The 23,773-nt window shown below is 32.6% G+C and overlaps 2 protein-coding genes across 2 annotated transcripts; one reads left to right on the forward strand and one right to left on the reverse strand.

The window, feature by feature from the left end:
* Positions 1–256: 256 nt before the first annotated feature.
* LOC126771459 (stress-induced-phosphoprotein 1) lies at positions 257–6,001 on the reverse strand. Its single transcript, XM_050491355.1, has 7 exons — positions 5,801–6,001; positions 5,281–5,730; positions 3,786–4,239; positions 3,073–3,273; positions 2,298–2,494; positions 1,815–1,940; positions 257–1,569 (listed from the first exon to the last, which is right to left on the reverse strand). Exons 1-7 carry the CDS (start codon positions 5,807–5,809, stop codon positions 1,390–1,392), a joined length of 1,617 nt encoding a protein of 538 aa, XP_050347312.1. The 5' UTR covers positions 5,810–6,001; the 3' UTR covers positions 257–1,389.
* Positions 6,002–6,278: 277 nt separating this feature from the next.
* Positions 6,279–16,596, forward strand: LOC126771469 (protein mothers against dpp). The gene is made up of 3 exons (XM_050491366.1): positions 6,279–6,555; positions 10,257–10,418; positions 11,499–16,596. Exons 1-3 carry the CDS (start codon positions 6,448–6,450, stop codon positions 12,495–12,497), a joined length of 1,269 nt encoding a protein of 422 aa, XP_050347323.1. The 5' UTR covers positions 6,279–6,447; the 3' UTR covers positions 12,498–16,596.
* Positions 16,597–23,773: the final 7,177 nt, after the last annotated feature.

Below are 23,773 nucleotides of genomic sequence, written 5' to 3' on the forward strand. Positions count from 1 at the left end.
ATGACATTTTACTTTAATAAGTAGAATATATAACTACAAATCGGACTCAAATCATAATTCAGAATTGATAAATATTTACCAATTTCCATAGCTGTTTTCAAATATAAAGGATTTTCATACAAACTTTCATCCCCTTTATCACTACCTTAGTGGTTTATTATTTGAAAAAAAAGACAATTTTCATAGTGATAGCCAAATCAACGAGTCATTCTTTTATATATATAGATTAGAATTGATAAATAAATAAAACAAATAATCATGCCTACATGTTCCTTTATTGAATAAATTATGAAATCGCAAATGCAGGCGATATACTCGCATAAATTACCATTTCAAATAAACATTGCATAAATCCTAAAACAATCGTACAAAATAAGTTCACCGAGTTACTACATGGTATTTCAGGTGAAACATACTTTGGAATGGTTTACAATAGCCTACGAGAGAAGAAGCCTTAATTTTTTAGAGATAATCACAGACAAACTGTGAATTTTAAAGTATATTGTGTCGCTAACGTCAAGCATTCATACCATACTTCTTTGCAAGTTCATATGAATTAGTATTCTGAACAATATTGGTTAATAAGGAGAATCGATTATGCCGACATTACACACTCGCCGAAACCATAGGCCACCAGCGAGCCAACACCAACAAACAAAATAGTGTAATTATCCAAAACACTCAATCCACTATATTTTAAGCAACTATAATTTGATATATGTCATTAGATAAAAGAACTGAAACTTCATTGTAAATAACCATTTATATTGCCAGTTATATAGTTATAGTGCCAATGTTGACATTGAAAAAATAATAATCGAGTTCTTCGGACAGCAACACTTGAAAATTAACTTCGAACTATCTTGTTGTTATGTTGTATGTTTGAATGCTTGCGCTAAGATATCACCATCATTATTAGATTCTACGAAAACTTCAACCCTAAATATTTTCAACACAAGCTTAAAACAACATCGGTGTCTCAGATATTTATTTTTAACTATTTAAACAAACCTCATAATCCTATTTAAGTAGGCGTAAATTATTTAACTTATACTTTAGTTTTCTCGCGATTTATCAAAATACATAAAATTGAGAAGTTCTATAATATTGGGATTGGTTTTTAAATTATATTGGTGTAACGATTTTTATACTAAAATAGTAGCATTTGGTTTTTGTAGGCGGTGTGGTGAAAACAAAATACTTCTTGTGACACAAATATTAAAGATACACTTGATTCTACAATACATGTAACAGTTTTGTTAAAAGAGAAATTCATTGAGAGAATTTTTAATCATACATTTTAAAAGAATCGTAACTTAAAAAATGATTCTATTGTGTTAACATTAAAAAACAATCCCAACGCTTACGCATAACGCTTTCAAGGCATGGTTAGTGAATGGCTATGAGGCCTGATTCAAGCAACTTCTGTATCTTGGCTGCGATTTCGGGGTTCTTGAGATGATCCTGCAGCGCGTGAGGGTCTTGCTGCATCTGCTCCAGGATGCAGCGCATGGCGGGATCGCGAAGGATAGTCTGCACCTCCGGGTCGGCCATAGCGCGTTTGCGGACCTACACGTTAAAATTTCTTTAGCTCCCAAAGTTGGCAGATTAGATAAGTGACGGCGTAAATGACAACCAGTTTCATTTCTCATATAAACCTTATATAAAGAAAATACTATCAAAAAAAAAATATTACTTTACTATTTCATTTTACTAAGCGTTTTTAATTATAGTGAAACTTTATTTATTAAATATACTTTAAGTTATTAACATTATAGATGTTACTGTATTTTTTGATATTATACGAAAATTACCTCCTCAGGGTTTGAGTTGAGCTGTGTAGAACAGGCCCGGTAGCCTTCAAGTGCTTCTGCATTGCTAGGATCCAATTCCAACGCTTTTTGATAGGCATTTAAGGCTTTCGCTTGCTGTTGCATACCCTGAAATATTCACATACCATTAATAAAGATAAAGATCATAGATAAATTTTTCAAATACTATAAATAAAATTTACTACACTTACTGTTTAACTAAATTATATATTGACACATGATTTTATATAAATATATCGATTTGGTTTTAGAGAAAGTAATAGTAAATTTCAAAAGAATTCAAATTTCTTTATTCAATATAAAAATATTACTTATAGATTGAAAAATCTCCACCATGGCTTGAATGAGAACTGGTGTAAGAAACTCCTCGAGTTTTTTTTTTGTAATTGTTTACGGTTATTATCAACATAATAACGAAATAGCCTAACAGATCTCATAACTAAATCTTATGTCTTAAGCACTCACTTGAAGAATTTTTCCCTTCCGGATCCAACCTTTGATGAACTTAGGGTCTAGTTTACAGCACTGCTCGCAATCTTTGAGACCAAGATCAAAGGCAGCCAGCTTGGTATAGCAAGCAGCACGATTAGAGTACAGCTTAGGATCGTCCGGGTTGCGCTTAATCGCTTCCGTGTAATGCTTCATTGCTGTACTATAATCACCTGGAAAATATATTTATAATAAAATATTTTCACAGCAAATTGGAGTAGTGGTAATAAAAATTTACTGGTTACTTTATTGCATATATTTATAGAAAATAATAGATTTTTTTTTTGTGGTCTAAGGGTTGTAAGAATAATTGTGGTCTATATAGCCATTGGTTGTATGAATAAGCAGAACACGACCACAACCAAAAATTTCGGCAATTGTTTCGCGATATTGACTACAATAATCATAACATTTAAAGAATATCAGCATTAAAATAGCGTATCAATGTATCTTAACAACATTTCACGGGTGTGAGTGTTAATGAATTTATCTAGGCTACATAGGTTGTATGTTCTAGAAGAGATAAACGTCAATTGAATCTCTCTTCTTTCAGTTATGCGCTCGCACTATAATACACAATATTAAACAACAAGACCTAGTATTAAGGATGCTTTTTGGCACTAATTTTAACACTTGCTTATTGAACTGGGTCTGTAATAATAATTTATAGTTTACAGTTCTGTACATACTAAATTTATTGCTTTTTTTATACAGAAAATTGTTAATAAAACTAAAGATATTCTTTACTCACCCTTTTTAAAGTAGTCATTGCCCAGTTCCTTCTCCTGCTCAGCTTTAACGGGATCTACGTACGCCTTCTTCTCCTCCTCGATAATTCTCTTTTCTACTTCGCTGAGGAGAGTCTTGATCTCGGGCGTACGATGCTCCGACATTGACTTCTCGTAATATGTCTTTGCTAACTTCCATTGTTCCATCTTTTTGTAGGCGTTACCTGTTTTATTATTGCGATTTTTTTTTAATTAAATTATAAAATTAATGGTAGCGTTACAAATTTCATACAGGAAAAATTAAATCCTTGATTATTACAAACGTAATAATCAGGGATTTATATATATATTGTATATTCAGTGTGGTTGGTAAAAAAACCAACAGACTCGCATTGCCGAATTAGTAACGTATTACGAAACCTCTTGGAGCTCCCGAAAAATCCTATAAATGTCTCGTTGACAAGACGGTGTAAACCTTACTCGACGAAGCTGCTAAATACAACCTGTAATTGGCAGGTAATAGAAAAATCTGATACCTTACCCATAAATAATTAAATTAAAATGATTGAATCGAAACTCTCGTTATTTAAGTGTCGTCCAAGCAGAAGCAAATAACCTTTCAAATAGAGTACACAAAAAGTACAATAAATGCACGCAAATTATTTATATCAATAGTTGTCGTGGGTCTTCCGTTTGTTATGAAAATATTGATGTTAGTATTATTAGCAATACTCACCGATTCTAGTGAAAGCCTTCGCGATCAGCTTGAAGTCAGCTCTGTTCTCTCTGCCAATTTCAATCGCTTTCTCACACTCTTTAATACATTTCTCATATTCTTTTTGTTCGAAGAAAACAGCCGCTATGTTCGTATAAAACGTGATATCCGTGGAGTCGTGTTCAATGGCCTTATTATAGTGAACTAGCGCATTCTCGAAGTCCTTCTTCTTATAATATTCATTACCTAAGTCTTTTTCTTGTAAGGCCGATACGCGGTGTTCTGGAAGATCTTCATATTTCGGTTTTGGCGGTTCCTCCTTCTCGGGTTGAGGAGTAGGTTTTGGTGTCGCCGCAGGTGGATCGACATCCATTGGCGTGCCCATATCGAGACTGAGCATAACAGATATTGTCTGCAGTAGACGCATGTCTGACATATAAGTATCTAATGTTGACAGATCATATGGGTTTAATCTCTGAAAAAGATTATTGTAGTAGTAAGATTAAGTTTGAGCTGATAGATGAAATAAAACTTTGTGATAGGGCTTTTTGTAAGCCCCAGCTGGGTTGGTACCACTCACTCATTACATTTTCTACCACCAAATAGAAATACTTATTATTGTTGTGTTCTGGTTTGAAGAATGAGTGAGCTAGTGTAACTACGGGCACAAGGGACATTAACTTCTGAGTTCCTAAGGTTAGTGGCACAAGACATGATTAATATTTCCTACAGGGCCAATGTCAATCATGTCTTGAGCGTCCACCTTCCTATTTCATTAAAAAAGAAATTATAATAATTTACTATTAAAAATGCCAGGATAATTGTAAATTCACTTGTAGGAATTATCTGTGAGGTTATTATTATAGATAAGTAAAACAATTGGTGACTAGCCTTATTTACATTTTAGTATTTAAAATATTCTACGCTTAAAAGTTATTTAATCGTAAAATTATTATTAAAATAGTTGAGTTACTTTGTTTAGATTTACATGTCCTATCCACTGGGCCTTGAAAATACTTTTAACCCACTACCTCTACATACTTCTTAGACATACACATGGATTTTTTTTTAAAGTAACTTAAAAAGATATACTATACAGCATATACTTTTTCACTAGAAATTTGTGTGTTAAAGATCCTTATGACAAAGAATGTAGAAACAAAGTTAATTAATGTTTCTTTGTTCTCAAATTATAGAAAATATGTTAAAGGATATTTTGGAAAACATCATATTTATATTTGCAATTAAACTCTAATAATAGGAATTATCTAGGTCAAAACTGCAAAGTCATGCAAGTATACTGATTATAACTTCACAGATAAAATCAAATATAATGCTAGTAAGTTATTTTTAACATAAAATACTACGTACAAATTCACTATATATACCTCTTTTGTATGTGTAATTATTATGTTATAGGTGTAATAATAAAAATGAATAACATTTTAATATTGATGTTTTCTTTGATATATATTAAATAGAGCCAATACTGTCATGAAAATTAAAAATAACCTACCTTGACCATTTTTACATATTCCGGATCCTTCAGCCATTCTCTTGTTTGAGGGTCTGCTTTCAGCTTCTCAAATAAAGCATCTGATCTTATTTTAGCTTCCTCAGCTTGCTTCTTCACGTTTTCCAAACCCGCGAGCAGCTGCTCATTGCCAGGGTTTAGTTCTAAGCCCTTTTCATATGCTTCGATTGACTCATCGAATCTCCAGAGGTAAGCTAATGCACTGCCTTTTCGAGAATAACCTTTGCTCCAGGAGGGGTTCAACGACACGGTTTTGTCAGCGTCCTCTAGTGCTGCCGAATATTTCTTTTTCTTTGCGTATGCTGCTGACCGATTACTGTATAAAACGTGGTTATTTGGATCTAATTCTATTGCACTAGTGTAATATTTAATTGCTTCGTCATAGTTCTCGGCAGCCAAAGCCGCGTTACCCTTCTCCTTTAATTGATTAACCTGAAATCAACTTTTTTTTATTGTTTGTTCTATAAACCGTTCAAAACAGCTGAAGTCGGCATAACCTTACCTGCTCCATGATTATAATACCCTATTTATATTTGTATAAAATTCAGATCACGCTGTAGCGAATTGTAGACTTTTACTATAATTTATAATTAAACAACACACTTTTTCTTGCAATAGTTCAATTATTTCAACTATTCTACACCTTAGTTAGTATGAAAATGAATTATGAATGAACGGACACTGACACTTCAAATTCGAGAATTTTCTAGCTAAATGCGATTTCAAAGAAATAAATGGTGGCAACACTTTTATAATGACATTTAAAATACCTAAAGAAATGTTTTTCTTAACTTGATATGTCAGTACATAGATATAAAATAAAATTAATAAAATTAATTGCTGTTTGATTATATGTGTTTTAATTTTTGTTTTATATTTTACTAAATAATATTCGGAGTAAAAATAATATTTTATATTTATTAATAAATGAAAGCCTCCTACTAGCATTTTTAATCTGTCTTCTGTTAGTGTCACGCTAATCGCTATTTTGTAGTATTCGTGATTACAATTGGCGAACGTTGTGGGAAATACCAAATGAAACAGTGGTGATCGATGGCAAAGTAAGCATTTACGTGGTTAAAACCAGAACGGGTCGCGCGCTCCCGTAACTCCTGGTGATTCATCGAGGCTTTATAAACGTTTGTCACTATGGACACCGACGATGGTGAATCTTCAAGCAGTGGGCCTATGTCCAGCTTGAATAGCTTATTTTCCTTCACAAGTCCAGCTGTAAAGAAATTACTTGGCTGGAAACAGGTAAGACAATCTTTGGTAGCTTAAAATCGTTACAATCCATTCTATAATTACGATTTTCTAAAATTGACTCCAGCATCCTGTTTTTCATAGTAATGTCATTATAATATACTTGATCATAGCTCTTCAGTGTTATTTTCTTAAATTAAAATATCTTAGTGATTATTGTGAGCTTAAAAAAGTATATTTAATGGTTGCACTTTGATTAAGAATTACCCAAAACCAAGATATATACAATGTAATATAAGAGCACATAACTCCTCAAGAACTTTGTAAAGTATATGATATACTTATGAAATGTAAGGTAAATTTATTGTATTGGTATAAAAATTAAGTAAGTAGTATATACAATTTTTACTATCTATTAGTAGTAACACTGTATAGCGTAAAAAACACATAAGCAATAGTTTACCAAAGATTTATACTATAAATATGATATATACTATGAATATGATCACTCAACTGTTATTAAAATTAACTTTCCATTTTGGAAAAAACATCATTTCCATTATACTTTACTTTTAATTAGCAAAAGTTTAGCTCATCATAATTTCTTCAAAATTTATCATACACATATTTAGTCATACTGCCAAATACCACAATTCAGTTTACAAGATTTTTTTTTTTTTTATTATAATTATTTACAACCCACAACATGTTATATTTTAATTACTATTTTAGCTTATGTGTTGTATATAAATAATTAAATAGCTAACATAATAGAATATATAATTATAAATTATGTGATTGAATAGCAATAAAAGTCCACCTAAACACATTGATAAATGTAGGTTGCTTTGAAGTTTAATATACACTACCTAAGTGAAAGATTTCAGGTGTGAAATCTACCCCAGATTTCACACCTGAAATCTACTAAATGGCGAATTGAGGGACCAAATTACTTGAAAACATCTTTTCAATAATTTATTCCCTTTCATTGTACAATATTAACTTATAACTACAATTAATAATTAAATGGACTTAAAACAGATCCTTAAGAGTTTCAAAAATACAGAAGAGCAGTAGTTTGGACTCTACTACCACTTACCATCAGGTGGAGTAGAGTCATTTGCCATCCCGGCGCATATAAAAAAAATAATCACATAGTAACATGCAGTCTCTTGCTTCCGCTGATATGCACTGGCCCTATACTAACTATGTTGTTATTATAATGATAAATTGAGTCTAGATTACTTTTTTTTATATCTTTCCTTGTGATTTGACAACAAAATAGAGGAATGTTGTTCTTCACGTAATTTAATAATGTATGTTAAATATGTGGTTTCAGAATAAGTCTATTAGTTTACATTGAAGTTAAATAAATAACGAATGTTTAATTAGTAAGCACACATAAGATATCAACATGCATAGTGTGTCATTCATTCATTATAATTGTATGAATGAGCTATGGCAAACTCAATACACATAATGTTGTTTGATGAATGATGTAGCAAGTCATTCAGCCTCAAATTATCTTTATAAATATGATGTATCCTGTAAATATCTCCCTGTTGGGCAAAAGCTTCCTCTCCTTTCGAGGGGAAGATCTGGAGCTTCATGCAAGTCCACCTGGATGGCAATCGCACTCTCACCACATATTCTACTTCCTAACAGCAATACTTGGTATTGTTGTGTTCGGGTTGGAATGGTGAGTGAGCCAGTGAACCAGTGAGCACAGTTAGTTCCCAAAATTAGTATTGCATTGGCGATGTAAGGAATGGTAAATACTTTTTACGGTGCCAATGTTTAGTGTTGGTGATGACCACTTTCCGTCAGACCCATTTGCCTGCCCGCCTACCGTCCATAAACATTGGCGATGTAAGAAATATTAACTATTCCTTACATCGCCAATGCGCCACCAATCTTGGGAACTAAGATGTTATGTCTCTTGTACCTGTAGTTACACTAGTTCACTCAATCTTCAAACCGGAATGCATTAATATAAAGTATTGCGGTTTACCGTTAGAATATCTGATGAGTGGGTGGTACATAACCTGAGCGGGCTTGCAAAAAGCCCTACCATCTATATGAGCAAAATTTATATAATAGATAAATAAATAATAAAGAGAAATTTCAATTTGACAACATGAAAACTCAGTTGTGTTTGTCTGGGCAACTAACCGGCAATCTTTAGTTGAAATTCACGTGTTCTGGCCAATATTCTGCCAATACAGAAATAAGAAAAACAGTGGCCAGTAGTTGCCGTATTGGCAAAACATTCATAAATACGGCATATTACTCAACACCATATTATATTTATAAGATAATCTAATATAATAATTATAATTTACGCGGCTTCGCCCGTTTGTGGCAAGAACCCCCTCCAGCGGGCAGGTGTTGGTATCCTATGTCCTTTTCTGTAACCATGACAACGTGTATGCATAATGTCAAGATGTTTTATTGTGTAGTTTAGACGTGAAAGCGTAACAAACAAACAAATGAAAAACCTCACTTTTGCATTTATAATATTAGTTAGAACTAATGATGAATATGAAACTGGCTCTGAGTTTTCTGGAGACACTTTACAAATGTCTGATAATCGTTGTTATAGTTTTGGCAGCGTTCGCTTCGAACGCGCCGGGACAGAATGTTTCTCTCTGACCATGTCAATGAGCTATGTCTCATATATGTCATTGGCCCATCTAGAACTATAAACTAAATCAATATGGAAGTTCCATATCAATCAGATTAGTAGATTTGGCGCGAAACCGGAAATAAAAAAAAGCTTATGATTATTATTAGTGAGATTATATAATTTAAAAGAAAATCGCTTCCGTTTAATTTCTATTAGTTGTTTTTCATTTTTCTATGACTCAGTGCATTGGATTTCAATTGTAGTTCACAGAAATCTGATTCATTCATTTGATGTTCGATGATGAATACGTTTATTTTTGTTGTATGTGTTATTTATGAATTAATTTGTAATTGTATACTATTTTTACTTGATATATATTTAGAATGATAAAAAAATAACTTGTTTTGTTTACCATATAAACATAGTTAAAAGTTTCGTATGTAGGACCAGTTGTTAATGTCTTTGTTTTTTAAAATATGGATTTTTACCGGCCCTATATTTTTCTTTAAAATTCTTTGATATTGTATTTACTCTAGTGATGAAAACATGTACTAATTAATCATAAATAATAATATATATGAAACTAGATAAATAGTAAAGATGAAACTTAAAGGAATTCTTGTGGGAAATATTGTTAAAATTGCTTTTCTCGAAGCGTACCGTCTGCGAGATGTGACCGATAGGAACGTGTTGTCCTTGCGACACAACATGCACCCAGGTGACATGCTTGAAGAAATAAAACGTAACTATCGTAATCTACGTTTTTAGTAAAAATTACTTTAAGCTATCTTCTCGACTCTAGTTTAAAGTTAGTTAGAACATGTGAGTTTCAACGAAAGATTGCGGGCTCATCTGGACGAGCATCATCTAATTTGCATGTGCTTTATTTATGTTTATAATTCACCATGAAGATGATGAATATATGTATGTATATATAAGGTGAAATGGCGTCATATGTATCCGCCAGCAATGAGACATTTACAGACAAAATAGTTTATTATCGTATATAATGATCAATCAAAGCTAACACTTTCGAAATTTAAACCATCTAGCACATAAATTCGATGGAAGATAACTGCCAATTATTCGATAAATAAATATAGTTAAAATACAATTTAATAATTCTCAGGGTGATGAAGAAGAGAAATGGGCGGAAAAAGCAGTGGACAGCCTGGTGAAGAAGTTGAAAAAGAGAAAAGGAGCCATCGAGGAGTTGGAGCGCGCGTTGTCCTGCCCCGGTACGCCTTCCAAGTGCGTCACAATACCCCGGTCGTTGGATGGAAGATTGCAGGTACAACATTCGTACATTAAAATCAAACATTCAGCTATTAAATATCTGACAGTTGGACTGAAGAATAATCTTATCACCCCTCACTGTTCCACTTCTGGAACAATATTGCATAGACAGATGCCAGAATAAGTTTCATTTCATCAGCTAATAAGTCACAAACACTGTATAATACTCCATGAATATGGCCTGTGTTGAATCTACTATTGCATAGGATAAACATATTTAATCTTATGGAACACTTTCATTCTTCGTTTCACAAAACGTTAGACAGAAATATGAAAAGGAACCTTATTCTTAGAAATATGCTAGGGACCGAAGTTGCTGGTTACCTAGTTTCAACTGGATTACAGTGTTCTGTATTGTTAAGTTTCATCTTCATCAAATGCCACGTCGGGCCAATAAAAAGCTTTCGTGTTTTTCTGTCAAGAAATCCTAAATGGCCTGGAGCTGGCAATGGTTATATTCTCGTGCTCTGGAAAGCACGTAAAAGAGTGAGCCTGTGTCGTATCGTTCTCCGGTTGTTTGAATATGTCTATGTGGGAATAGAAAGAGTACCTTTGTTTGTTTGCATATACGTAAACTTATGCCCTATAGTATATACTGCGCAATTAACTTTACTCCATTGAGAACGATAAATCGGCCGTAATCGGTCAGGATAACATAACCATTTAAACGAAACTATTCTATAATAGTTTGTAGCTTTCGATTCATTAAATTATTATAACGGCCGTTAATAGTTCCGGTAGTAGACAAAATATCTGTTTGATAGCGATAAAATATGCTAAATACCGGGACGATATCTTGAAAATAATACCAGAAAACACCATTATGATTTGTGATAAATAATCCCGTGTAGTTAGCCGTTCTCAGTTTTGACTTTGACTAACAAGGTGTGAGTTAATATTCAATAAATATAATAATATATTAATTAATTGCGACTTAAAGTTGCTAATGCTTTATTACAATTGGTTTTGGCGGCAAATTTTGGGTCAATTCCGCTTTTTTGTATTTTTGAGATCAATATTACGACAATATAAGTGTTGATCGCATGTAACAATAATATTTTCATTAAACTTTCAGGTTTCACATCGCAAAGGCCTACCCCACGTGATCTATTGCCGAGTATGGCGGTGGCCGGACCTCCAAAGCCACCACGAATTGAAACCACTCGAAATTTGTCAGTTTCCATTCAGCGCTAAACAAAAGGAGGTATGCATCAACCCTTACCACTATAAACGCGTCGAGAGCCCAGTTTTGCCACCAGTTCTTGTACCTCGTCATTCGGAATTCGCGCCGGGGCACTCCCTGCTGCCGTTCCAGAGAACAGTAGAACCGGCGATGCCCCACAACGTATCCTACTCAGGGTCAGGATTTCCGCCATCGGCGACATCTGAACTTCCGGATACTCCTCCTCCGGCGTATTCTCCGCCGTCCGACGATACCGAGCCCCCCGGAGAAGTAGCTCCAGTTTCCTACCAGGAACCTCTATATTGGGCATCAGTGGCGTATTACGAGTTAAACTGTCGAGTCGGTGAAGTTTTCCATTGCAACTCGCACTCCGTAGTAGTGGACGGCTTCACCGATCCGTCGAACAATAGCGATAGGTTCTGCCTCGGCCAGCTCAGCAACGTTAATAGAAATTCTACGATAGAGAATACCAGGCGTCACATAGGAAAAGGCGTCCACTTGTACTACGTCGGCGGCGAAGTGTACGCCGAGTGCCTGTCGGACGCGGCGATCTTCGTGCAGAGCCGCAACTGCAACCACCACCACGGGTTCCACCCCTCCACCGTCTGCAAGATCCCGCCGGGCTGCTCACTGAAGATATTCAACAACCGCGAGTTCGCCCAGCTGCTTTCTCAGAGCGTGAACCACGGCTTCGAAGCGGTCTACGAGCTGACGAAGATGTGCACCATCCGGATGTCATTTGTGAAGGGCTGGGGGGCGGAGTACCATCGGCAGGACGTGACATCGACGCCGTGCTGGATCGAGATCCACCTGCACGGGCCGCTGCAGTGGCTGGACAAGGTCCTGACGCAGATGGGCTCCCCACACAACGCCATATCGTCCGTGTCCTAGCCGTGCCACGATCACACTCGCCCCCACCGTTTTTCGTTATTTTATTTCGGTTCTATTTGCTAATCTCACAAAATTATGTGCATTTTTTTTCTTTAGTAAGCTAAGAGATTGTGGATTTTAAATTTTGTAACAACATGTTCTATAACAGTGTCTGAAACGGATGCTGACAAACCGGTTTTACAATAAATTAAATTAATTTATTGTCGCTGAGATACTTCGTAGGAATGCGTAGATTTCCGAATGATCGTTGTACGTTACGACCACAGCTCTATCGGAAAATAGGAAACGTAACATGTACGAATATAACATAAAAAATAAACGTTTCATACAGTAACGTAACGTATTTGTTGCCATATAGCGATTTTATATTTTTTAAATATCTAAAAGCGTATTCAATTTAAATGTATGCCCAAATATTTTATAAAATTGTAGCTCAAATGATGTGTCCAATATGGGCCGAACGTAAAACGTATAATAAGTAATTGTTTGTATTTGTTATAAAGACATATATTAGGAATGGATGAATTATACTCGTGGACGTTTTACGATGATGACATTTTAATATTATCGTTGTAAATAATTGGAGAGGTCAAGAATCGGTTCGGTGTCTCACAGATTCGATTATTAAAAAAAATGGTATGTCAAGGTATTGTAATTATACGATTATGAACAATATATAAAGCTTTTAGTTATCGTAAATGCAATTTTTTTTTACTATTTTTTACATTGTATAATTAAATGGTTATGTGGTACCCGAATTTTAAAAATAATTTACTTTTATTAAAAGAAAAATACTTCAACATCTTTCGAAATTCGAATCGTCGCTTACGTGTATATAAAATAAAATTAATATTCTTTTATGGGGCCACAATAACGGTTAATTTTAAAGGTAAATGTATTTTACATAGTGTAGTTATATAAGTGAAGTGAATAGAAATCGTGTCGAAAAATAAACATTTTATTGGATATAGAATTATTTCGTTATAATAATAGTCAAGACCAAATGTGAAATTGTAAATTGGTGCGTTCGTGTTTTAATTTTTTTTTATATATCGTATTTGGCAGTGGTTCTAAATGTATGAATGTGCCATTTTGTGTTAATTGTGAATACAACGGAGAAACTGGTCTTTTATTCGAATGGTGGAATGTTGTTTTTTCGTTGTAAGAAAATTGATTTTTTTTTTAATTGTAAATTTTGTTACATTTATATTTTAATATTTGGACGAAGGATAAAATTTATAATAATGACGGACTAAATGATTGAATATAATTTGATATGATCAATGATAGTGATTGTTGATAGAACTTGACTTATAAAACCAAATTGGGGCATTGCGCAGACAAAATTTCTTATTGAATTGATCTCAAAATAATACTAAGTGTTTAGTTCCTCCTGATGATTCACTGTGGCGTGTCCCGTGCCTTATGAGAGTGCATTCAATTAAAACTTAAAGAATGAATGAATGATAGGAACAATTAAATAAAACTTACAAGCAGATGTATTTAATTTTAACGAATAAAGTAACAGGTAACACGAAATAAGTCGCTAAAAGTATTTTTCAATATGAAGGCCTAATTTTACTCGTGAAGGCCTTTAATATACTATATATTTACAAATATAAATTAAATGTTAAAGTATATTATAATAATTATTATTCTCTTCACAATAAAGACTATAAAGAAAATTGTATAAATTCAATAATTTCTAATAAAAATTGGATTTAATTATCAATTAAAATATGATCTTAGTTCTTATATGATACTTAGACGTTTTTCAAAGGCTCTTTTTTAAAGTTTATAGGTTCCAATCGAGTCGTTACACAATGTGTGTGCTATTTGTTTTAGTACATGGATTGAATAAAAGTTTATTTTTAATTCATAACTTCACATTTACATTAATTAGTAGAAACACGAACTATATTTCAAAATGTTCACAAACTGACAATATATTAATAAATATAATGGATTAGGAAGGAAATAATGTACAATTTTGTATAACTAGCTCTTAAATGTTACATAATATTGTATATATATGTATGTGCCTACATATGTATGTGCCTACATAATTTATTATAATCACCCGTCCAAGTAAATGCCTCTGTAGCTCGGTTCTGTTTAAAAACCTTTTTATGTTAATGACATTTAATGTATATATTATGTATATATAAATGGATATTGGTATCTGTCAAAGATAATAAAACACTTCAATACAGCTTCACCGATTACCATTAAAGTCGGTACATATATTTATTTTGATTACTCATGGAGACTTTATACCATTCGCTGTGTTGTAACTCGCTAATACAGCTACTCCATATTTATATATACAAAAGTAAATAAATATACACAGGCAGGAGAATGTCTGCGGGGTTAGTAGTTTTATACAATAATAAATAAGGTATTGTTCTAAATGTTAAAGTTTCTAATAAAATTATTGATAACAGGACTGAGTTACCAAATTATACAAATATTGGAATATGTATTTTTACTTTATAAATTACCGTCGTTGCTATTTTTAAATACTATAATAATTCTATTATATAGTGCCTTTTTTAAATACAACGTAAATAAGCCTTATTCCAACATGAATAATTTTTCATATATTTTAACAGATAAAAAATGGCCTTAAAAATAATTTCAATGAAATTATATTTTGTGTACAGGGTTATATGAAGACTAGGTCCATTCTTTACTCTTGATAGGAAAGTAATGGAAGCTATTCTGTACCAATATAATTAGAAACTAATAACTTTATCTTAAGTCATTGAAAAACTAAACATAAAATTATTTTTTTGCATATAAAAGTATGATAATCTGTGCTATTAGAATTTTTGTATAGGTTAAATAATATGGTCTGAAAGAATTTATAAACTGGCAACATCGATTTAAGTCTCGCCATTTTGCTGGAGTTTTGAGGATATGTTAGATAAATAATATTTTTGTGCTAGGACCGTTTAATTATTGTTTTTAATGATGAAGTCCTCAATGAAAATTAAAATAATACGATAAAATGAGATTGTGTCACAACAATATTGATACAAACCATGGCTGATAAACTGCTATTTATACAATTCTTATTATTAAAAAATTAATCCAAATTGCTGTTATAAAAATGTATAATGTATGCATATTTTGTAGCTATCAAATTAAAACGGTTATTATTTAAAAAAAATGAAGTTTATTAAAATATAAAAATTTTAATTTATCTGTGACGAAAACAAAATTGTAAATACTGTTCAAAGTTATAATTTTGTCAATAGCCTTAGACTGGTGTGACCTATTGAATTTCTTCGACTTTCTTTAATTTTCTCCGTTCTCTACGCGAAGTAGAGAATCGAATCGTTCATTCACTCGTCAATGAGACATGGTGTTCATTTATGTATAATATTTAATTATGACTATGAAGAGTTTGAAAACATTCATAAATATATAATATTAATGTATTTTTAATTTAAACGTTATGTCCAAAATAAAACGATTGATTTTGCTGGATATTCTCACATATGTATACTGCAACGTGTTTTTGTAAAATTATACATTATATTTGTGCGATTATTTTTACACTTTACGATGTAGTTTATTATTTAATTCATTTGTAATTTAAAAGTATTTTTAATAGAGAGTCCTAAACAGAAACGTCATCTTTAAAGGAGTAATTTAGTATTTATATAAAAAAAATACCGCCAAAAATATTAAATGACGTAAGTTTTTTTTTATATTAAATTTTGTGGTGCAATGTTAAAAATATTTTTTTTTTATATAATTTATTTTATTATTTAGATAGTTGAAATAAAAAGCTTGTAATTTGTTTAAAATAACGTACAAATGTAATGTTCCTCACAATACAACTTACAAGGTTTGTGGAAAATAATGTATGATATTTGTAATTGAATGAATGACGATATCGCTCAGTCAGTTTATGAATGCTATTAAAATTTAAGCCGTATTATAAGTGTGTAAGGTTGGAAGTTGTTTAAATACAGCACCTGGCGATACTAAGTTAAAATTAATCGTAATAGATGCCATTGTACGTGTAATTTTTATTACTATGAACATTTTTCTCCGTTTAGTACATAATTAATAAAGTTTCTTTATTTAGTGTCTTGGTTTTTCTTTTCCTTAAATATCTATTTTTTTAATTCTAGATTGCCATGACTTCATCTCTTTATATTTTGACTACTGGTGGTAGGACTTTGTGCAAGCTCGTCTGGGTAGGTACCACCCACTCATCAGATATTCTACCGCAAAACAGCAGTACTCGTTATTGTTGTGTTCCGGTTTGAAGGGTGAGTGAGCCAGTGTAATTACAGGCACAAGGGACATAACATCTTAGTTCCCAAGGTTGGTGGCGCATTGGCTATGTAAGCGATGGTTTTATTTCTCACAATGCCACTTACCATCAGGTGGCCCATATGCTCGTCCGCCTTCCTATTCTATAAAATAAATAATATTAACACAAATATACGATTGCCGTTTTAGGTCTTTTTATTTCTTTATAATTGTAGTAGAGCTATACAGTACCACGTGTGGTCTTTTACCGCGAAATAGCAATACTTCGTTTTTCAGCGCGTCCGTGTATTTATAGGCGCAAAACATCTCAGATCACCTTGATTAGTGCATTAACCGTCTAAAGAGTGAGAAGTGGCACCATAATACTCGTTGCAATATTGAGGCTTCAAATGACACACAGCTTACAAGTTAATTGATAACCCGGACTAAGAAACAGTAAGTGACATGACGTAAAAATGCAATCTTCCCTATGTATTATATACGTTCTAAACGATTTAAAAAAAACTTTTTACGTTAAATATCCCATTTATTGAGGTTATAGACAAAGCAGTAACAGTTAAGGCGAGTGAAACCGTGCAGAATAGCGAGTATTGTACATATAGAATCTGAATAAGAATGGTGACGTCATTTACTATGAAAATATTTAAGTATATGAGAAATAGGCAAATCAAAAAATGCCTGATATATTTGTATATATGTATGTCAAACGCGTAATTTAGATGCATCTGATAATGACCGCAAATAGATTGTCAATCAACGTTAACCGTATAATTATCGGAACAAACTGGAACACTTCGTTTTGGAACGCGTTATAAGTAATAATATGACGAAATTTAGATCTTAATTTAACACGTGCGCGAAAACATTGCGATGTATATATTTATACTAATCTTATAAAGCTGAAAGAACATAAATGATACGCTTGGTATTGCTAATATGATAAAATACAGTACAAATAGTTTGTATTAATGCAAAAGTACCGAAATATTTATAAATAACCTTTTCACGACTAAACTGCTGTAGCGATTTTGATAACATTTGAAACAAATGCCTAGAAACCTGATAAATCCCCTAAGAAAGTAAAATATAAGGTATCCACTAATTCCATGCGAACACAAACGATGTCACCGTGTAATGATTATTATACTTTTGAACTATTAAAGTGTATTTGTTGTCCTTTATCGTTCAATTAATCATTATCTACTCAGTTTTTACAATCAAACGGTAATCGTTTAGTATTCTTGTAAAAGCCAATGAAATTTTAGGCACAAATGACAATCTCAGATTTTTAAAGTTTTCGACTTAATGTGACAGGAAACGAATTCATAATTAAAAATATACGTTTTCTATTTATTTTTGGGCTTTTGAATTACTTTATTCAAGTATGCTCTTTCGAATTGTCGTTTTGCAACTTAAATATAAAGCTAACATTTTTTATTTTTTTTTATAGAATAGGAAGCGGAAGAGCATATGGGCCACCTGATGGTAAGTGGTCACCAAACGCCCTTAGACATTGGTATTGTAAGAAATGTCAAACATCGCTTACATAGCCAATGCGCCACCAACCTTGGGAACTAAGATTTTATGTCCCTTGTGCCTGTAATTACACTGGCTCACTCACCCTTCAAACCGGAACACAACAATAACAAGTACTGCTGTTTTGCGGTAGAATATCTGATGAGTAGGTGGTACCTACCCAGACGAGCTTGCACAAAGCCCTACCACATTGGTTCGGACTATAGATTATACCGAGAAGAACCGGCAAGAATCTTAGTAGTTATTATTTTTTATCAATGGAAAAATGTACATGAAATAATCATATACAATCGTATTTATGTACTGATGATCATCAACGATTACTAATTCCAAGTTCTTCGATCATTTATATAGTCTTGTATAGTATAGCTATTTAAAATTTTATGTTTTACATTTAGATACAAAATGTTCTGCGTAATTTTATTATAGAATCGAATCCTGGAAGGATGTATGAAATTAGTGTGTGTAAGGCGAAAGCTTGGTGTTATCGGCTTATGTTTATTTCTCGTGTTTATACAACGTGTTCTTCAAACGAGGCGTCAAGAGGCATCTTGCGGGCCGGCAAAGCGGGGGCGGCTAGTGCAGAGCATTATTTCTACCACTTACCATCAGGTGGAGTAGAGTCATTTGCCTTCCCGGCAAAAAAATATATAAAAAAAAGATTATATATAGTTTTTGAATACTTCGTTTAATAGCATATCAATACGTCTTTGCTGATTCTACACCATGACGGATGTTAATTCCAGATATCAATGGTTAGGAAACACATTACATAACTATCTATGCTCATTGAGTAAGTGTTCTAGTTTCATGGTGTGTTAGTACGTGCTACTAATCGAATTTAATCAAATCTGCTATCATATATATATACACTATGTATAAATGTATATTGGTATATCTATTTGAGAATTAATACGTGGTGCGCCGTCAACCTTGGTAACTAAGATGTTATATCCCTTGTACCTGTAGTTACACTGTCCTAATCACCCTTCAAACCGAAACACAATAAGACGTATTGCTGCTTGGCTGTAGAACACGTGATGGCTGGGTGGCACCTACCTAGACGGTCTTGCAACTCTTTTACCAATTTCAAAGAACGTTAACTGTGACAGTCAATGCATGATTTAGCAACGCAATTTAAAAACTGAATATATATCGTATAATGACAGTAGACAACCATTATATAAATTATTTTATATATTTATCAAACTCAAACATCAATGGAATGTAATAATGTTTGTCAATATCTGATAAGCGGGGGTAAACTTATTTCTATTGAGCCCTAACATTATATTTACTCAATGAATATATTTTTTAAACAATACCTAATGTATTACAATTCGATGACTTTCATACAAAATACATTAATTGGACACTTTAAATGTAATCTTTTAAAATTACTTAAAAATGCTCGTATTTTAATTTTCGATCTAAAATGTTTTCGTAGCAATTGACCTACAAAAAACGACTCGTAAACGAGGTTTAGCGAAGTTTCACGGCTTAAGGTTAGCGGTTTCATGTATCTAAATGGCTTCAGCGGTTAACGAAATATAGACGCGGTTAGCCGCTATTCTAGTCTTAAATGTATGGCTCGCGACCTTTTGTTATAGGGGTCAATGTAGCTGTGGTGTATTATTATATGACATTATATCCACAAAAACAATGAAACTGGTGAGACTGGTGGTAGAGCTTTGTTCAAGCTCGTCTGGGTAGGTATCACCCACTCATCAGATATTCTACCGCAAAACAGCAGTATTTGGTATTGTTGTGTTCCGGTTTGAAGGATGAGCGAGTCAGTGTAATTACAGGCACAAGGGACATTGGTGATGTAAGCGATGGTTAACATTTTTTACAATGCCAATGTCTATGGGCGTTGGTGACCACTTACCATCTGGTGGCCCATATGCTCGTCCGCCTTCCTATTCTATATATAAAAAAAACTGACTTCATAGACTATTTTTTTTTATTAAGAGCAAATTAAGTCGGAAAAATATTTAATAGTAATTTGCGTCTATTGATGAACATAATACCATTGTTAGAAATACCTCTAATTAATAGAAGTAGTAATTGTCTATGGAATAATCGTATTCTCTGTGAATAGATTTATATTATTCGATAGTACGCCAAAAAACAATATGTGACTACTCACATATAATTTCGTATAGACCCTACGGTCTATACGAAATTATATGATACCGCATCTATACGAAACCGTACAGTATATACCTAAATACGTATGTGTTTAGAGTATTAAGATGTTTAATAATTAGACATGTGTATATCATCTGAATCAGAGTTATTACTTCATGTCATGTGTAATAGATAATAATAATAATATTATAAAATAATTTCCCTAATAAATTGTCATTTTATATAATACAATAACATTCAAATCGAAACGTAATCGTTGCCGTTTACCTGTTTTCCTATTCTATTATTACAACAATCCAGTTGCGGCTCGATCGAAGTTGTATGGGAATGGAATCGGGAGCGTATCGTAATTGTTATAAATTAGTACAATTAGCAACCCTGAGCAAGCATACCTCTGTGAACGCCTCCAATGTTTCGCACGAAACAATTTTATGTTTAAAATGCGTTATGACTTAATGTTTTATAAGCTTGTCTTGTCCATACGAACGCGTACAAAACTCTATCGCCAATTTATATATAATTCATGTATATTTATTACGAATCGACATACTGTTGCAAGGTATTGAACATTAGAATTATGTAACCGAAGCAGTGAAATAATATGCAATTTATTGAGACATTTATTTCGCGCCATGAATTTAAATGGCGACTGTCATGGCCGACGCGCGGTGAAAATTAGGTTCTTTATTGTGTACAGTATATTTAAACAATCCATGTTAATGGAATTAGTATACTAATGACAAAATAACTTCTTAAGCAATTATATTGTTTTAAATGCACCTACCATACCATTCAATTTATTTAATAAAAGGAAAATCTGTATTAAAAGGTTTTTCTACAATTGCTTACACTATACACGAATTTCATATATAAGGAAAAATAATGTATTATCCACAAATCCGGCACAAGGACAATATGTTTTGCATTGTTTTGATTTTACTTTAAAATTAGAAAAACTACTCCGTTGACATTATGATCTTATATATAAGTATGTATATAAAAATCAATTAATTATCTACATAATTCATGTCGAATTACCATTGGTTATATATTAAACGCAAATGATCTGCGTTAGTATTATTATATAATATTATGTACAACGTAATCAGATGACGAGTAGGTAAGCATCATTACAGCATGATTCGAATAACATTTCTTTTTTTTAAGAATAATATTAATCGAGTTTTCTGCTGACTATAAAAAACCTAACCGATTTATTTTCTACAGACACTAAATTGCATGACCTGAACAAACAAATCAAAACTGACTTGTTGAATTGACCTGAACACTATGTGGTAACGGAATATTTGTATTTAGTAGGTATATATTATAATTACAATGAACATATTGTATTAATATCATCATTTTATTCAATTATCTTAATTTTTTTTATTATCTGTTTTAAACGTCTTAAGTCAAAATCGCTTATTGAAAATACTACCGTCTACCATCTCAGACTTGAGGAGCGTGGAAAGAAACAATGTAAGATATACCTTTCCCTTATATTATGTAAGAGTATAGATAATGTACTTGTGTGTGCGTACATACTTGTGCAGTACATGTGCTTTTTTATCTAAATTGTAGGATACGATTAACCTATTGTTTGACATTGGTTTATATTACTGTGTGCAAGTCTGGGTAGATATCATCGAGTCATTATATTCTACCGCCTAACAGTATTATACTAAATATTGTTGTGTTGGAAGGGTGAGTGTGCCAGTGTAACTACAGGCACAAGAGACATAATATCCTAGTTCCCAACGTTGGGTGGCTATGTATTGGACGGTTAATATTTCTTACAGCGCCAATGTCTATGGTGATTGGTGTCTATACCACTAGGTAGCCCAATTGCCTGTCCGCCTACCTATTTTATATAAAAAAATATGAGTAGTTATGAAAAACGTGTTATTGTATACGCCGCTTATATAATTGTATCCAGTTTGGTGAACGAAATAATAAAATATATAACTAGACATGCGATGTGGATTTTCATTACCTGTTTCGCTTAGAAAAGAAACAACAGATGATATATACATTTTAATAATAATTATAGCTATATATAAGATGATAAATATTTTTAAGTTTTTAATTTAGAAACTCACAACCTCTATTACGCATACGTAGGAAACGGATATTGGAGTGTTGTCTAAGAAGTTAATTTTGACTCATTCGACATTATAATATTATTATCAATAATAAATGATGTTATGAGTCATTATGAAATCTAAATTTTACAAAAGTTAAAATTTATTATTCCGGTTATAATAAAATATAAGGTCACACAATTAATTATATACTTAAATTTACTTATTTATTGTAAACTATATACATTACAGGTTTTTAGAGACTTCGAATGCTATTATAATGTTATAATTATCTAATAATTATTTAAAATATCCTATTAACTACTATTAATATTGATTTGAAGCGCAATTGCGCTAATGGGCCGCCGAGCGACGTAAAAGTCGCAGGTACGATCCTGACCTGGGGCTGTTGTCCCACTCATAACAAGCTTCACGCTCAATTAGTGGGGGGTAAATAATTACATGTAATTCCTTAAAAATTGTGCATTTTTTATTTCATAAAACAATATCATACTTTAAAATTTTATTCAATATTATCAAGTAAGTAATTATCATTATTAAGTATCATACTTTACATATTATAGAAACAAAATATATAACTGATACCAAATGCAAATGGCATAATGCATAGAATAGTTGCAAATTAACCGAATCCCGGTTTCAAACCCACTGCACTTGCACCAGTAAGCTATCATTCTAGATTTCAAGAGATCTATACCAAGATTTATACAAAGAAATTTGGCAACTCCTTTCTTTGTCGCACTTTCAAAAAATGGAATTCCTTACCAGCTCACGTGTTCCCCACCTCTTACAACCCGGGTTCCTTCAAACGAGGCGTGAAGAGGCATCTTGCGGGCCGGCAAGGCGAAGGCGGCTAGTGCAGAACGTTTTTTCCGTCTGTACTGGCCGTCGTCGCGTTTGGACTCTACTACCACTTATCATCAGGTGGAGTAGAGTCATTTGCCCATCCGGCGAATATAAAAAAAAATAGTGAGTCCTTACAGCATTGCTCATGATAAACCTATAGTCTACCCTATTGTCTTCCTCCTCTAGAGCACATCCATTTAAATACCCATCAAAGAAATTATAAGAATCTTAAAAATAAAAATTATAATCGAAGTAGTGTTTCTCGATAAATAATATACTCTCGTAACATTTAATATTTTCAAAAACAACTTTCAATATTGTCAAAAGGTAAACTAAGAATTGTAAAAA

Source organism: Nymphalis io, chromosome 10 (genome assembly GCF_905147045.1).
Source record: "Nymphalis io chromosome 10, ilAglIoxx1.1, whole genome shotgun sequence".
NCBI classification, from domain to species: Eukaryota; Metazoa; Arthropoda; class Insecta; order Lepidoptera; family Nymphalidae; genus Nymphalis; species Nymphalis io.

What these genes read in the sequence shown, in the direction of transcription:
- LOC126771459 (XM_050491355.1), bottom strand. An exon ending in GAAGGCTTTCACTAGAATCG is followed by an intron (nt 3,274 to 3,785) that starts GTGAGTATTGCT and finishes ATAATAAAACAG; the next exon opens with GTAACGCCTACAAAAAGATG. An exon ending in TCAACTCAAACCCTGAGGAG is followed by an intron (nt 1,570 to 1,814) that starts GTAATTTTCGTA and finishes TTTAACGTGTAG; the next exon opens with GTCCGCAAACGCGCTATGGC.
- LOC126771469 (XM_050491366.1), top strand. Translation starts at nt 6,448, where the DNA reads ATGGACACCGACGATGGTGAATCTTCAAGCAGTGGGCCTATGTCCAGC. An exon ending in AATTACTTGGCTGGAAACAG is followed by an intron (nt 6,556 to 10,256) that starts GTAAGACAATCT and finishes AATAATTCTCAG; the next exon opens with GGTGATGAAGAAGAGAAATG. An exon ending in CGTTGGATGGAAGATTGCAG is followed by an intron (nt 10,419 to 11,498) that starts GTACAACATTCG and finishes TTAAACTTTCAG; the next exon opens with GTTTCACATCGCAAAGGCCT.